This window comes from Caretta caretta, chromosome 2, assembly GCF_965140235.1.
Source record: "Caretta caretta isolate rCarCar2 chromosome 2, rCarCar1.hap1, whole genome shotgun sequence".
NCBI classification, from domain to species: Eukaryota; Metazoa; Chordata; order Testudines; family Cheloniidae; genus Caretta; species Caretta caretta.
Window position 1 is genome coordinate 180,415,592 of NC_134207.1, and position 16,286 is coordinate 180,431,877.

At 38.0% G+C, this 16,286-nt stretch overlaps 1 protein-coding gene across 3 annotated transcripts in view; it reads right to left on the minus strand.

Annotated features, from left to right (window-relative positions):
- Positions 1-1,628: 1,628 nt before the first annotated feature.
- The window catches only part of ANLN (anillin, actin binding protein), a 41,058-nt gene continuing 26,400 nt past the window's right edge, over positions 1,629-16,286 (minus strand). For 2 of the 3 annotated variants that reach the window (XM_048839208.2, XM_048839206.2), the window contains 8 exons: positions 14,752-14,790; positions 14,370-14,391; positions 13,510-13,622; positions 11,816-11,869; positions 8,728-8,814; positions 5,434-5,541; positions 2,979-3,151; positions 1,629-2,533 (listed from right to left, as the gene is read on the minus strand). In XM_048839208.2, coding sequence (XP_048695165.1) covers positions 2,410-2,533; positions 2,979-3,151; positions 5,434-5,541; positions 8,728-8,814; positions 11,816-11,869; positions 13,510-13,622; positions 14,370-14,391; positions 14,752-14,790 — 720 coding nt within the window. In that variant the 3' untranslated portion in view covers positions 1,629-2,409. The remainder of the gene's footprint in view (positions 2,534-2,978; positions 3,152-5,433; positions 5,542-8,727; positions 8,815-11,815; positions 11,870-13,509; positions 13,623-14,369; positions 14,392-14,751; positions 14,791-16,286) is intronic. The other variant, XM_048839207.2, reaches the window with a different exon arrangement.

Here is a 16,286-nt window from a genome sequence, read left to right on the forward strand (position 1 = left end):
TAGAAATGCACTATTCTTTTATTCTTCCACTGATAAAGCTCCCTTTGTACAGTAAGACCTACTCTATAGATCTCAGTTTTCCAAAGTTTTAAAAACACTTCCATACACATAAAATTTTGGATCCAATCTCTTGCTGTTTTATTAGGGCTGGAAGCTAGCTGTAGAAGGATGGGAGTCCCTGGCTTTCTGTTGGGACAAAGATCCCATTTCTAGTTTTGGAGTTGGAAGATATCAAATATACCCATCACTGTGCAGGAATTATGTTGGCAATAGAAGGGTTAAGCTGCTCAGGAGTTTGGACTGCTTGCAGTTCAAAAAGAGATTGCTTGTGAACAGCATGCAAATGAAGTGGTCAGAAGTTTAAAATAGAGTCCAAAGTTTTCATTTCAATAAAATTTAAATTCACATAGACAGGCCTGATAAAAAAAAGTAGGGAGGGCAGTTTTCTGTAACTCATATTGAATTCTGAAGTACCTACATTTCATATGTCATCAGCTCCATTACCCTCAACTTGAGAGGTGTCCCTTGACACTGCTTTGAGCATTGCTTATGTTTTGAGTGTGTCCATCACTGGTGGCCAAGAGACTTTCTTTGCCATTTTCCTGCTGTTCACTTGTGAAAGAAGATGGTGCATAAACTTGGAGATTATGCTCTTTCTGGATAGAGGACTTTAGACAGTGGAAGTTCAAGCTTCATGCTGCCCTGCCAACATGCTTCAGTCCTGATCAGGTTGGACCACCGCTAGTCTCCATACCCAACACTTGGTCTCTGATGAAGTTGCCAGGAGGGTAGAGGTCTGTAGCATGATTACTTGACCTCTGAACTGGAGTGAATGTATCAAACAAACAGACCAGACAATTGTCAGATCACTACAGACTTAGTATGGTATGGGCCAGACATCAGCAATGCATCTTGTTTTCTATATACAAGTCAGTCTTTCCCTCCACTGAGCACAACCCAATCCACCATCTGTACATGGACTAGAAGCCCTGAAATGTTATCTACTTCCTTCAGAGCCACTCTTCTCCCCCCTCCAATCCAAAGTTTACTTCTATTACTGTAGGCGACCCATTTCTGAGAAGCTTACTCAGTGTTTTTATTCTTTACATAAAGGGAATAAAATAAATCTTAATACATCATTCTGAAATATTTAAAGACACAAAAAAACTAGATTCAAGAGCGATAGTACAAAATGACAGGATGAAAGAGGTATGGGTGACAGAATTTAGTGTTTCAAGTGTGAAAATTTAACAGTTCATAGCAATTTAAAAGTACACTACTGCACTCGCAGTCGTGCTATAGTACTTTACACTAAGCCCAGTGGAAAGCTTGTGAACATTGCATATTTGGACTTTAACTGAGTAGTTCTGCCATTTTACAGATGGCCTGAAGTACAGTACGTTTTACCTGCACTTACAGCCAACTCTATGGTATTCCTTATGGCCAGAAAAGTATTAGTTGGGATATAGCAGCGCTTTTTTTTTTTTTTAAATAAAACTCAAAGACAATTTTACAATACATTTTCCTAGTGCTCAAATGCGGAATAGTGAGAATTATAGTCTGTACAAATCATGAGATTCCAGAACCAAACATTTGGGCAGTTTGAAACTAAATTTATAAAACCCTAGTAAAATATTCAAGACATTTTATTTCTATGAAAATGTGCAACATACCGCATACATAATTCAACTCCTGTAAACCACATAGCATGTGCCATGCACTTGTCCATAAACTGGTTTGTATAAGAAATGGCAGACAAGATTAAGAATGTAAGAAACAGTTTTGGATGTATCTGTACATTTTTTGTTCTGCTCACAAGTAGTTTCCACAAGCGAAAGTTTATACTGCGTGCTGTAAAGTGCACAAAACTGGCAACTTTTATGCCTAATGAACTACTGAAAACCTCAAAGCATTGAAGTTCCTTCCTGCTTCAGCACTCTACCTAGTAAACTGTGTGTACTCTGAGGAGTCACTGTTCCCTTAAGGAAAATACAGTTAACTAGTACACTTGTGTTTTACAAGAAATTTCTGATTTCCTGTGATAAACCTAAGTCCTGATTTAGCTGTTTCAGAATAAACTGATATTTTAAGAGAACATACTAAGCTGTATAGATTTCCAAGAAGTAGAGGTTTATAAAAATTTTTAGCACATTCATAGAACTTAATTGCTTCCTATCACACTCATAAATGTTAGGGAAAAAAAGATCAGTTAAAATTCTAATAGAGAAATACAAATACTGCATAATATAGTCCTGTATAATGAATGGCACATACTCTTCCAGATTTAAAGCATAAAGTATAATAAGTAACCCAGAGGACCTTAGACAATCCTACATATAAAAGGATTTATAATATAATTTGTGTTTGTTTTCTTGTACATAAAATCTCATGGCAATTTTCCTCATCATTTCAAGGCTTTCCAATAGGTTTATAGCATGCATCAGGCTGCCACATACGAAGGTCAACAAGAACTTGGTTGAGTTTTTGCATCCAAAGGTTACGCTCTTCTTTAGTATCAGCGGATAACCAGTTCCTTAAAAAAAAAAAAAAAAATTAATAAGATCTGTTACTACATCCTTCCCACTCTCCATCCAAGTCACTAAGGCCAACCAGCCTTCCGAAAAAGTCCTGTTAGTCCTCCAACCAATCAAGACTCAGAGCTCAGAAAAAATGAAGGGGGGAAAAAAACAACAAAACAAACACACTTGTCCGCCACACAAAGCGTCTGTCAGACAAACTATAGGACACTAATACTGCTCTCAAAATGAGAGCTGCGGTTCCTCATTCTCACAAGACTGGATGTGAGCAGAACAGCAAAACAGAACTAAACAAAATGGCTCAAGATTAACCCACTCAGTGTCTTAACATGGCAGTTGATAATGGTCCTATTCAAATTCTGAAGATCAACAGCATCATAGCCTGTTAATATCAATCCTAATACGCTGCAGAAAGGTTACAGTTCATATTTATTCACTTACTTGGTAACACAGAGAGTGTCTTTACATTGGCTGACCAGAGTCTCTCTATCCTCTTCCCTCTGAGGTCGGACAGTGATTAGCTCAAAAGTGTTGGGTCGGGCACAGAACTCTCGGTTGGCTGGTTCAATCTGACGATTAGTGCAGTTAGCCAAGTTTATCCGGCCCATAGGATGCTGAAAGTTAGTGGAAAAGTCAGGTTATAGCAAACAGGATTTGTAATTCTACATAACACTGTTTGCCAATAGGTATCCTATGACGTGCACCCAGAACAGATTTTCCACCCATACATGAACAGGGTTCACTTCACCCAAAAGTTGAAACAGCCATATCTGGAGTGGGAGATTGCAGATATTACAGTGGAATAAGCAAGCCCTACCCTGCCATGTACTACATGGCTGCAGAATTCAATACTTACTACAGAACTATGCACCAGCATCTATTTAAATTTTCAGAGTTGAATGACATAATGGGGGGGTGGGCGGGGAAGAGTCAGACAATTATTGAATTACAATTGTCAACATCACATGTCAAAATATACAAAATAAATATCCCTAAATCAAACTATGTTCTCAAGAAGCACTTTTCTTACTTCACCTATCTGTAAATTTAAATCACCATCATCTATGGAAAAAAAGTGTGTGTGTGTGTGTACACTGTGAAATTGACATTTATCAACAAAAATCAAATCCTTCCAAACCTAGTTATTAGTCACAAAGATAGCTTTGGAAGTATGAACCAAAGCTGATGCAGTGATGGTTGCCCAAATCTACTGAAAGCCTGAAATAGTAGCATTGAGATGTAAACTGCACCATTCATTTTAGTGTACAGCATGATTCTATAGCCACAGGATTTGGTGTAAGGAAAGTTAGTTGTATTACATTGTATGATCCCTGCACTGTTCCACAGAGGCAGAGCGATAGTCTCGGCTTGCAGCTAGGGAGCCACGAGAACAAGAAGGGTAGGGCTCACAAGCTGAGCAGATGAGCCACATAAGGGATTTCCCTTGACACATGGGGAAGAAGGTTGTGAGCTGGGCTACCGAAAACACTACGGAGGTTTTCTTAGAAAGGCCAACCTAAGACGACCTATGGTTTAAAGTAATCATTGACAAATTTTAATGTTATAGGAGCCATAGTTCTGATTGGGAATGAAAGACTGAGATAGAGCAAGTTAACTATGCCACCGAATGTAGGGGTTCTTGCCATGGTATACACAAGATCTTGTGTATAGGCCAGTAGGAAGAACAGTGACTCAACAACAACAAAAAATTACATGCTGTTAATAATGTTACCTATTACCATAGCTGCCCTGCCCACAGTTTTTAGAAAGAGGCAATGATACAACCTGGAAGACTTGATACAAGGAAGTTTGGGAAGCAATCCCAAAGCTCCTTAGACAGCAAGGTCTAGAGAACTTTCCTATCCAAGTCATCTTTCAGGCTGTAAAATACAGTATAATCTCTCCCAGCCAGCAGGGAGGAAGAGTACATGATTCATTATGGCAAAGCTGGCCAGTGCACTGTCTTCTGCTAACAGGGAGACGCTATATCTATGCATGCGAACTGGCATAGAAAGCCCAAGAGATCCAGTGTTTGACCCAGAATTTTAAGAGGAAATTTGTGCTTTGACAATAAATTAGTCTTTTAATGGTAAACTGCCTAAGTGAGTCAAAAAACACCTTGAAGGGAGCCCTCAGGAGTTAAAAACATTTACATACACATGTAGAACCAGACTGAGGAGCCAAGAGGGGTCCAAATCAATGAGAGATGAACCTTTCTGATTTGGGCCATTAGCTAAAGAGTAACAAACTGTCTACAAGGTGTGTGTTTAAGCACCATACACTCAACCACATTAAGGAGCTGCAAGACTACAAGCCATAGTTGTAACATGGTTTGGTAAATTCCATAGGCAGTAAATCATGCTATAAATACAGTTGGGCCCCTACTATGGTAAAGCATACTGCTTAAAAGTAAGCTTTATGGACGGGGTTTGTCAGACTAAGAATGCTGTTCTTCCTGACAAACTTGAAGTAATCCACATATATCATTTAAATGAAACTTGCTTATTAGAGTTGTCAGGGGTGTTACATCACCTCTTAAATTGAACAACAAGACACATCAATCATCAGACAAGATCACTAACAGAAAAAGCTTTAAATCCTGAAAATTAAATAGAGAAAATGAGGACCTGCTGCCCCACTACCATGGAAACTGCTACCAACTTTAGGATCTGCCTCTCGGTTTTTGTCCTGGGTTATACAGAAGTTAATCAAATTGAGAGAAGAGTTATCTTGCACACCCCACCCCAAAAAGCTTCAAGAGCTTAGGTTTATAAGGACTAACTCTGCATCAGTAAAAGATGAATGCAGGATTAAGGGAAAACAGATACTGTGAAATATTTCAGATTAAGAATCCCCACATTAAGCAATATAATAGGTGGATTATAAACTACATTACCTTTCGCTTTTCATCATCTGGATATGTCCAATAAGAGATGCAGTTTCCAAAAAGCACACACCAGCGCCGATGCCAAGCCCCAAATCCACTAACATCTTCAAACATTGTCTAAAAAGAAAAATTAAGTGACCTGTGTGACTTAGACATGTTCTACACACCAGTTTATCCTGGTTTAAACTATGTTGGTTAATCATACTGCTATAAGCACCTTTATGTCGACCACTGTGTCGTTTGTTTGGGGGTTTTTTTGGGGGGGGGGGGGCAGGAAGGGAGCACACCACTTTAATGATATTAGTATATTAAATTTGTGTATAGTCAAGGCTGTAGTAAATCAGAGGCTAGATCTTGCCTTTAGACACAGTAGGGCAGATTTTCAAGAGTTCAGCACCCAGCATGCTGAGCTTTCGAAATCTGGCAGTGTCATGGTATCCCTATGCATTTAGGAAACAGAGGATAGTATTGGCCACCACCAGCACTTAGAATTCACTATACATGTGACATTTCCTCCCATCCCTCGCCTCAATATTAAAACATGTTTTGTCTTCCCAGAATACTTAATTCTCGTATAGGGCTTTTCACAAGATCCGATTCACTGCTAAGAGCTGGCATTTGTAATGACCATGATGTGACACCAGGTTGCCTTCCACAGACCTCACATCCAATAAGCTTTTTTGTGTGAAAAAGCTGTTGATGTGCGTATTGAGCTTTTTTATTTTTTAACACACACCTGCAATCTAGAAGTTAATCCTAGATTTAGAGTGCTGCTACCCCCAATATTTCAAAAAACAAAAAAAAGTTAAGAAGTTAGTTTAAAAGATAAACTTTTTAATAAATAAAATGATCTTCTAGCACTGAATTGCAAGCATCTCAAGGTGTTGGCTAGAATAGTGGTTTTCAACCTCTGGTCCGTGGACTTCTGAGGGTCCACAGATTAGTCTAAAATTAAGGGGTTCACATCTCCATTCAAAATTTTTTTAGGAGTCCACAAAATGAAAAAAGGTTGAAAACCACTGACTTAGAACAGACACTGGCAGAACTGGTTCAGCAAAATGCTATTGTAAGAGTGCAATATAGGAGTCATTAAAAACGTTAAGTGATCACATAGTTATGTAGAATTTGACCATGTTATGATAAGCTGAGTGAGGAGTCAAGTAAGCTTAAATAAGAAGTTGGAGGGGGATTTTCAGATGTTACAAAACTACTGAAGATAATTAAGTCCCAAGCAGACTGCCAAGAATTACAAAGGGATCTGTAAAACTGGATGACTGGGCAACAAAATGGCAGATGAAATACAATGTTGATAAATGCAAAGTAATGCCCATTGGAAAACATAATCCCGACTATACATACAAAATGATAGAGTCTAGATTAGTTGTTACCACTCAAGAAAGATTGTGGAGTCATTATGGATAGTTCTCTGAAAACATCCACTCAACATGCAATGACAGTCAAAAAAGCTAACAATGTCGGAAATCATTAGGAAAGGGATAGATAGTAAGACAGAAAATATCATATTGCCTCTATATAAATTCACGGTATGCTCACATCTTGAATACTGTGTGCAGTTCTGGTTGCCCTACCTCAAAAAAAGAGGTATATTGGAATTGGAAAAGGTACAGAAAAGGGCAACAAAAATGGCTAGAGGTATGGAACAGCTTCCATATGAGAGAGATTAAGACTGTGACTTTTCAGCTTGGAAAAGAGATGAAAAGGGGGTCTAGAAAATCATGACTGGTGTGGAGAAAGTAAATAAGTGTTATTTTCTCCTCATAACACAAGAGCTAGGGGTCACCAAATGAAGTTAATAGGCAGCAGGTTTAAAACAAACAAAAAAGTATTTTTTCACACAACGCTCATACAACCTATGGAACTCCTTGCCAGAGGATGTTGTGAAGGTCAAGACTATAACAGGGTTCAAAAAAGAACTAGATAAGTTCATGGAGGATAGGTCCATCAATGGCTATTTAGCCAGGATGGGGAGGGATGGTGTCCCTAGCCTCTGCCAGAAGCCAGGAATGGGCAACAAGGGATGGATCACTTGATGATTACATGTTCTGTTCATTCCCTCTGAAGCACCTGGCATTGGCCACTGTTAGAAGACAAGATACTGGGCTAGCCTACACCCCTATATTTCTTTAGTTTATGCAGAGCATTTACTTCTCTTGGCAAGATTAGCAGTTTTTCTGTATCACATTAAACACCCTTTTCTAGGCAATTCAGAAGGCAACACATTTCAATAGTACAGGAAGCCAGTGTAAAAGAGCCCACTCTAGAAGGCTTTTAAGACTATAGTGAAAACAAATATTATTGTTTGTGCTTAGCATAGTATAGCAGTCCATTTAACTGCATGAAAATAGAAGTTTAATGCTGACCCAAAAAGAGGCTGTTAAGGAAAGTGGGGGCATCGATAACGAAGCATGCAACAATTTGCAGATAATAATGAAGGGGATTTCAAGAGGTAGAATGTAAGCTCCAATTTCATCTATATAGAGAGGAAAGGAAGACAGATCGTGGACTAGGAATAAATCAAATTATAGTAGACACTTGTTTTGCAAAGGCATTTTTACAACACATTTAGTGCCATCTGCTGGATACAACTGCAGTAATGCATTTCACTAGGTTGGAATGGCAGCTACATTTAAACAACCAAGGCCAGATTAATTAAGGTTTGGTTTTACAGATGTTGATTTTAAACAATTTGTTTCTGATACAATGAGAGTAACTTGCCTGCTATGAGCCAAAAGCTAGAAGGAGAGCATAATGAGTACATTAAAAAAAAAAAAGTTTTGCTTGTTCACAAAACGGAATACATTCTATTACATACGATTTGCTTTTAATAGGTCAAAAAGAGTCCAAGTTGTCAGAAAAAAAAGCCTCTGGCAGCCTCTAGAATCTCACCCAATGTCACTGTCATTTACTAGCCAGATTAGCTCCTTCAAAGGGAGGTTAATGGAAGGGCATGACGACAATAAAAGGTCTGGCCACAACCATACAAAACAGACAATTAGACTTAAATAAATAAAATCAGTCCATCAAAAGGCAATATTGATACCAAGCGATTTCAACCTAAGACAACTTTGTAGATTCAATAGGCTCTGCTTTTTAACTAGGCAAATAAGATATCTTAAACCAGTCTTAGAAACTTTACTTTAAATCAGAAGATACGGGTAGCGTGGAATCATTTCCACCTGAGCATTTATTAAGCCTGGTTTGGTTACTGCCCAGAAAATAAATGTGTTTGTTTTACTTAATGGAAGTCAGGGTGATTTAGCAAACAGTGAGCAAGTTACTTACCAAAAATCCCTTTTCCTCCACACAGGAGTCTACTTGACATTTTAGTTTTAGATGTATGTGGCCTTCCAAAGGAGACAAAAAGGGAACCTGCAAAAAACCAAGCCCCTTAACTTAGTTATTTAATTTTGATGCATCTTAACAGCTTTGTTCCCAGTACAAACAAATCAGCAACAGCAAGAGATTAGCAACGAATGGTTTTGACATCTGTCATTGGAAGAGTGGCCAGAGATCCCTAAATACCAGGGCTAACAGCCACTTGCTGTCAAAAGTGTTATTGATCTTCTGACTCCACTTATAAGGGCTTATCTACACAAGGAGCTATTCCTGATGAACTCCATGTGTGGATGCTCTTATCTGGAATAAGAGTGCCATATTCCAAATAAAATCAATCCACTCCCAAAGTCTGCGCAAGGAGTTAATCAGGAATAGCTACTCCACTTTAAATTCACATCCTACCTTAATCTGAATTAACTTCTCAGTGTAGACAAACCCAAATTTTACTTTTCTAGGGTATGAGCAGGATGCTATTTGTATAGCCATCTAGAAAGATTCATTTTTCAAGGTTTGGCTATGTGCACGTAATCTACGTCCTCAGTATTAGGAGGCACTTGGATGCCATCTGAACTCTCCTTTGCTTACAAATGTATTTAACCCACCCACCCACGCGCACACACACACCCAGCCCCGAGTAAAGCGGAAAACATGACCACAAGACAATATATCCACCAATAGTGCTTTTTAGCTAAAACCTAAAAACCTTGGTTAGAGTATTCATTACAGTTAAGCCATGAGACAAAATAGATTTTAAACAGTTGTTTGTATAAACCTATTAAAACATTACCAAGCTAAAACTAGGGCATAAGTAGGTTCTGTGTCACTAAAGTGTAATTAGAATGCTAAGCTGTTGAACAGAACATACATGCCTTGAAACAATTCCATGCAAGTGAAGACTCATTCATATCTAAATTCTATCATCTTCCCAAATCATTCACAGGTCTCCACTTCAGGGACAGATGGAGTGTTTATAACAAGCCAACTGTTAAACCTCAATTTTGCCTTGTAGAAACTGTTTCAGTAGGGAAAAACTTTGTGATATAAAAGGTGAGAGGTTCACAGAATCTCCACAGGATTGGAATGATTTGATAACTCAGAATCTAAGTGTGTTATTTTGAAGCATAATGTTGTGTTTGTTTTTCATGTTACTGATGAGATCCACTGTAGCCATGCAATGTCTAAAAGCAAAAAGAGCCCATGCTTCCAGCAGATACACCAATATTGAAACACCAGCGTGCTCACTACTATACATGAAGAAGAATCCCTTCTCCTTGAGAGGACTTGATGTGTATATCGAGTGAAGAAGCATCAAACAGAACCAATGCCATCCATCACAATTGATAGAAATTTTGCCAGTGACTTCGATGGGAACAAGATCAGGCCCTCCATATTTATTGCTTAAGGGTATATACAATATCAAGGAGAAAATTCCCTAAATAAGATGACTTATCAGTCGTCAGAAATGTTAGCACTCTTTGAATTGAAAAGCTGTTAGGTAGTCAGTATGTTTAGCCCAGATACATAAAGCACATCTGCAGAGGCAAGAGATCTGACCATTTTTAGAGTACTAGACTATCCCAGGTGAAGTGTGTGGTTTTATTCCTGCACTAGGTAAAGGAATAGAGAAACCTTGGCAAATGTATCTTGAGCACCAGAAGATAGGCAGTCTTCAGGTACCAAAGAAGTTAAAAAAGCAAGACTATTATAGTTTGGAGAGAAAAAGGACTAATGCTGGATTTTTGCTTACAACAAAAGAAGTCCCATGGCTCCATAGTTTACTATGTGCCAAGAGAAAGTTACTTATATTCAATCAAACTACAGTAAAATCCACTTTAGAAAAGTTAGTTTAAGCAAGTTAGTCTGGCTCCCTTATTTCCCCTCTCATTTCCAGTGAGGATCATAGTTACAAACTACTTTGTAAATGATAGGAAAGTTATTAAATATAGCTGCATGGTAGCTAATGAAGGCTCTTGATCATGTGACTAACAAGTTGACACAGATTTATAAAGAGACTAAGAAGAGTTGGGGATTACTGCCAGCTATTTTGTGTGTGGAAGGGTTCTTGGAGACCTCCTCTTGTGTGGGAGAAATATGCTTCTCTTGACAAAGTTTCCTTCAGTTTTGAAGTTTCCTTGAATGAGAGGTAGATGTGCTGGACAACTGCATGGAGAGAAAACTCTAGTCCATGACCTTTGGTAACCTAGCCTGGGACTACCATTAACACTGATGGACTTGGAGCTTCTCTGTAGTTTATGAATACTATATATGGACATGGATATTGGCATGTTGACTGTAGGAATACACTGTTTTTCCTTATAGACTTATAGACCCTATTAAGCTAAACCAAGCAAAAAGGAAAGAAAAAAAAAGAAAGAGTGGCTCAAGATAAGCCACTTCTCCACAAATACTTGAGGGTTTAAGAGACAATGCCAGGCCAGGAAGGGACCCCTTTCCCTATACACCTCAAAGTGTGGGAGAGTACCTCAGGGGAACTAGACTAAGATGCAAGCGCCTGCTGAGGTGTCTGAAGTTACCTAAAAGCTTGCCAAGCAGACTAACACATATGTGGAGACTGTTTAACAGTAGGAGAAAAGTATTTAGAGAAAAAGCCATAGAATTTGTGGGATGCTAAGTGTTTTGTGTTTTCTGATCCCTTCTATCCTAGAAGCATAACAGTTAACCTTATCCCTTTGATCGAATTGTGTGGAAAAATGGAAGTAGGATCACTTGACAGCATTAGTTTGTAAACAAAAAAACCAACACGGTTTAAATTTGGAAGCTTTGGTGGCATTTAAACAAATTTGAGTTCTAGCATGCTGGACAGACTAACACTGCAGAGATTTCTTTTTAAATGACCCAGTTGTATTATATTTCACTTGCCAATTTGCTAAGTTTATTAGGAGAATCTTTGTAAGTGTCCTTCTAGAAAGATTTCAACTTCTAACTACTGCAGAAGAAGAGCAACAGACATGAGCAACATGCACTAGGAAAAGAGGGTCTTAAGTTTTAGTCACAAGCAAGTAAACATAGCAACCTTGTCCTGGAACATAAAGCCCAGTAGCTCTCTTTCCTTCCCTCCATAATTTATCTGGGGAAAAAAAGAAATATGCTGAATGTGACTAGGTGTGAAATGAAGGTTTTTGGTTTTTTTTAAAGCAGCATAAAACTACATTTGAGTATGTTTCATTCCTCTCTCTGCATTCAGTCTTGCATTATAAGATATTAGAGCAGAAGCATTTGCAACACCACTGTGGTGGTCATCTAAGCCCCCATAAGGGGAAGTATAAAGCAAATTAAAAAGCAGTTCAGTGCAGTTGAGGGGCAGGACACAGCTAAAGCTTTAAAAAAAAAAAGTCACGTGATTGTAAGCAGTGTCAGATCTCCACTCTTCCTGTATAACAATGTGCATTTATGGTATTGAGAAACTAAATATCTTAAAATGATATTCCTAGAAGGATTTCTAGGGAAAAAATCTGTATTTCCCAGCTTGGCCCATAAATTCATTCAAACACTATCAGATGATCATGATGGCTTTTATAATTTACTTTTCCCATCCAAAAAAGGAGAGTACTCAAACATGAAGCACTGAGCACAAAGGTAAAAAAGACACTATTTCCCAAAGAACCAGAAGACTCCAATAACCAAATCAAGTGCTTAATAATCCAAGAACAATTCCCACAAGAGGCCCAAATCAAAAAAGAAAAAAAAATTTTTTTATTTTTTTTTAAATAAAGAATTAAAGGAAGCATCAAAGGGGATCAGAATTGGCATCTGGAGCTTGTTTGCAAATCCCTAGCCTGTCATGGTCTATAAAGATACCTTACTACAGAATTGAATTGCACTAAGTCCAATCCTTCTCTATCAGACTTCAGTATGACACTTCAAAGTTTATTGGAGAGTTCTTGAAGTAACAAGAGTTAACTTGCACAAATATATAAAAGTAACAGACTAGACCAGCTCTTGGCATATAGTAATAAAATTGTTTAACAGGTATTTACATTGTAAAGGGTCTGTTTTTTCTCTTTGTTATGCAGTTAGTGTTTACAAATTCTAGAGTCACTCACTTACGTGGAATGCAACTGTGACAAAGCCATATTTACACAAGACAAGCTCTACAGAAAACAGCTCTCCATTTTTTAAAAATCCATCATCATGAAGAACATGGAGGCTAACAAAAGTTTTAATTAGTACCTGAATTCAATCTGCATAAGATAAATATAGTCAGGAGTATCAGTTACATGGCAAGAATGTTGTTGTGGTGTTTTTTTTGTTTAAAGTCAACTCCAAATGAAATTCAGTGCAGAGGAATTCAGATAATGTGTCTTCTGACAATAATTGAACAGTTAAGTGGTTTATTTCTCAGGTTATAGCATATTTTTAGAATTGGCTGTTTACAGACCATTCTTAAAGACCTGCATGAATGAGCTTATTTCTGATAAATTTCGTTGATCTAAGAATGGATACCAATGCACTGGTGGCCATATGCTACTGTATCTTACATTTAGTCCTAGTAACAGTGGTTCTCAGTGCCAAATATTAGATTTTTTTGTATTGCAAACCTGTACTTCAGTCCTCTAAAAACTACATGTGGTATTGTCTGAAGATTTTTAAATGATTTTATTTTTAAGGAGCAATATTGCCTAGAAACACAAGGCCAGGCAAAATTCCATTCTTTCACAGTAGCACGCGGATATATTTGAAGTAGTAGTGAAAAATAGGTTCCATTACCTTGTCCAAAGTAAATTTGGAGCTCCCTATTGAAGACAGTGAAATCTTGTGAGATCCAACAAGTACAAAGTTACTAGTGCGCACAGCATTGGGGCCACCTGGACTGGCCATGACTGTGAGGAGTTAAAAAAATAATAATAATAAAAAGAAAAAGGTTAAGACAACATAACACATGCAAAATTATGAGGTGTTGCTGGGCTCATACACTACAATATTAAGTAAGAGATGGAAAGGGAAGGATGATTTTTCTGCTAGCAACTTCTCCCCTGATTCTGCATGAATGGGCTGTGCCTCATCCCTGCGAAAGGCAGAGACACAGGGTATTTATGCAGAGTTGGGCAGAAGCCATACAGCAGAGATTATTTCCTCAAAGTTAGGACTAGAGACATGTGAGAAGTGCCAATGAAATGCACATTGATGATACTTTGAAATCCATTCTTATCATTGGTTCTCAGAGTTAGTCTCTAACAAACAAGACTGTTACAAAATTATGTTATGCGATATTGCATCTGTTGAAAGCAACAGAGCCCAATATATGGATTAAAAATAGAATAACCACCAAGTGTTGGTTTACTTAAAACACACTTTTCCAGGTAAAAAATGGATGCTATAAATATTTGATGCTAGATGTTAATTTTAGAGTTGTACAGTAAAATTCAGCTACTCACAGCAATAATTTACATGTAAACCTGGGGCCAGATTCTCAGCTGGTGTAAACTAACAGAGCTTCAAGACTCACACCAACTGAGAATTTAGCTTGGGATTAAGTACAAAACAATCCTGTTGAGAGATTATTATTGCTTTCGCTACCCCGCATTATAGATATTCCCTTTGGTACAAAAAGGTTAGGTTTTGCTTACCTGGCGTAAGAAGGGTGCTTTTCTGGAAAGACAGAAAGATTCATTAGGGAAAGAAAATAGAGAAATCAACGGATTTTAGAAGCTTGCTTTGTATAAATTAAGACCAGTCTTAAGTCAAACACTGCACTTGAAATTCTAGATCTCTTAAAAATAAAGCATATGTACTAATTTTAATCTTTTTTAATGTATTTAGAATGCTCACTAGCTCATGGTTATGTGCTGAAAAGGCTTGATAGAAAGCTAGGTAGTTTCGAGTTTCAAGTGAAAGAAGATACAAGCTGTCTGAAGTAGGGAAACAATGTTGTTCAGCATGTGTAAACATGGCCTTTAGAAAAGGCAATTTAATTTCCAGAAGTCATTAGAGTATTACACTAGTACTTACAGTAGTAATAGATGTCAATAATCTCTTTGGAGTAATAACCTATGAAAAACAAGATAGCATGAAAGCCAAGTACATTTCAGATTGCACATTGTAGTTCAAACCAAGTATAGTTTTAATATGTATGATAAAAATGCCATTCAAGTTTTATGGTCTAAAGCAATTCTGACCGGTGATTAACTCTTGTCCTGAGTCAGCCAGGTTTGTTTTCCTATACCCAAGACTCAAGGTTGAATAATTCCACTGAAGCATGTAATAAAATACACAGATCAAGAGGTAGAAAACATACATTTACATTAATTGGGTCTGGACAGCAGGTGTTTTAAAATGAATATCCAAGCCTTCTATTCACGTGCAAATCTTTGGTGCATTTAGCAGCTCAACTTGCATCTGTTACTCTAGTAAGTTTAGCAGTTAATTGAAATGAGAATCAAATAATGCATATATTGTAAGTAAATGAGTGCCTAATGTTTGTGTTCTTGTGTATTGACAAGTTTCAAGTTTAACTTATCAAATGAACATAAATATATTACCTGGAGCTTTGTTTAGTTTAAGAGAAAAATACATGAACAGTAATTAAGAACAAGACAAGTCCATCCTTGCAACTGATGGGAAAAGATACACAAGAGATAATTTGTCATCAAAAGCAGATACAGTAGACCGATTGCCAGGGGGCTGGAACGGAGAAAGTTTTCTAGATGACTTGACCCCTACAAACTTTCACTGAGCTCTGAAAAGTACCTACTGAATGGTCCTGGTTCTCCCTTCCTTAGACAACAGAAAAACTGCAGTTCCAGCTAACAAGTCAATGCAGTGCTTCTAAGAAGGCTGGTTCCTGGCAAACTTTGAAGCACCCCCGAAACTACAGCACATAGGAGGGAGGTGGACCCAGGATCTCAGATTCTCAGGCTTGCATCAGCTGGACAATGGAGAGAGAATCAGACAGTCCCTTCCACTCAAGATGTCTGTGGCAAGTGGCAAGACACTCAAAATGTTTTTAATCAGTCAGTTATGAACACAATGAAAATCCTTCAATGAGCAAAAACTGATCTTAAAAAGTAAGATCTTGGTTCTGTGATGACCATTCGTCCTCTCCCAGCTGCAACCAATTTCCTCAGCAGAAGTGAGAGCTAAGGAGTTGCAGCACTATTGGGTACTTTGAATAGATGTACTTCACATCTCCAACCCTGGATCTGTACAGTTGTAGATTACCACAGCGTAGGTTGGGGGCGGGAGAGAAGAGTGCACACAAGAGGTCTCAAGATCATCTTTATATGGGAAAAGAAGTGGAAGGTTGAAGGAAAAGGAAATCCAAAGGCCAATGTTTGCAGGAGCTAAGCCCAAGCAAGCCTTCTATGTCCTGTAGGAGCCTAATTTACATAGGCAGGCGGGGATGATGGGGGAAGAGACAAACTTTTGGTTCTTTGTTTTAAATTAGAGCGTTCAAAGTCCCCTGCTCCCCCGCCCAAAAAATAGTTAAGCTTTTTTTTAAGCCACAAAGTCCAGTCTCATTTGTCCTGGAAAGTCTATAGTAATCT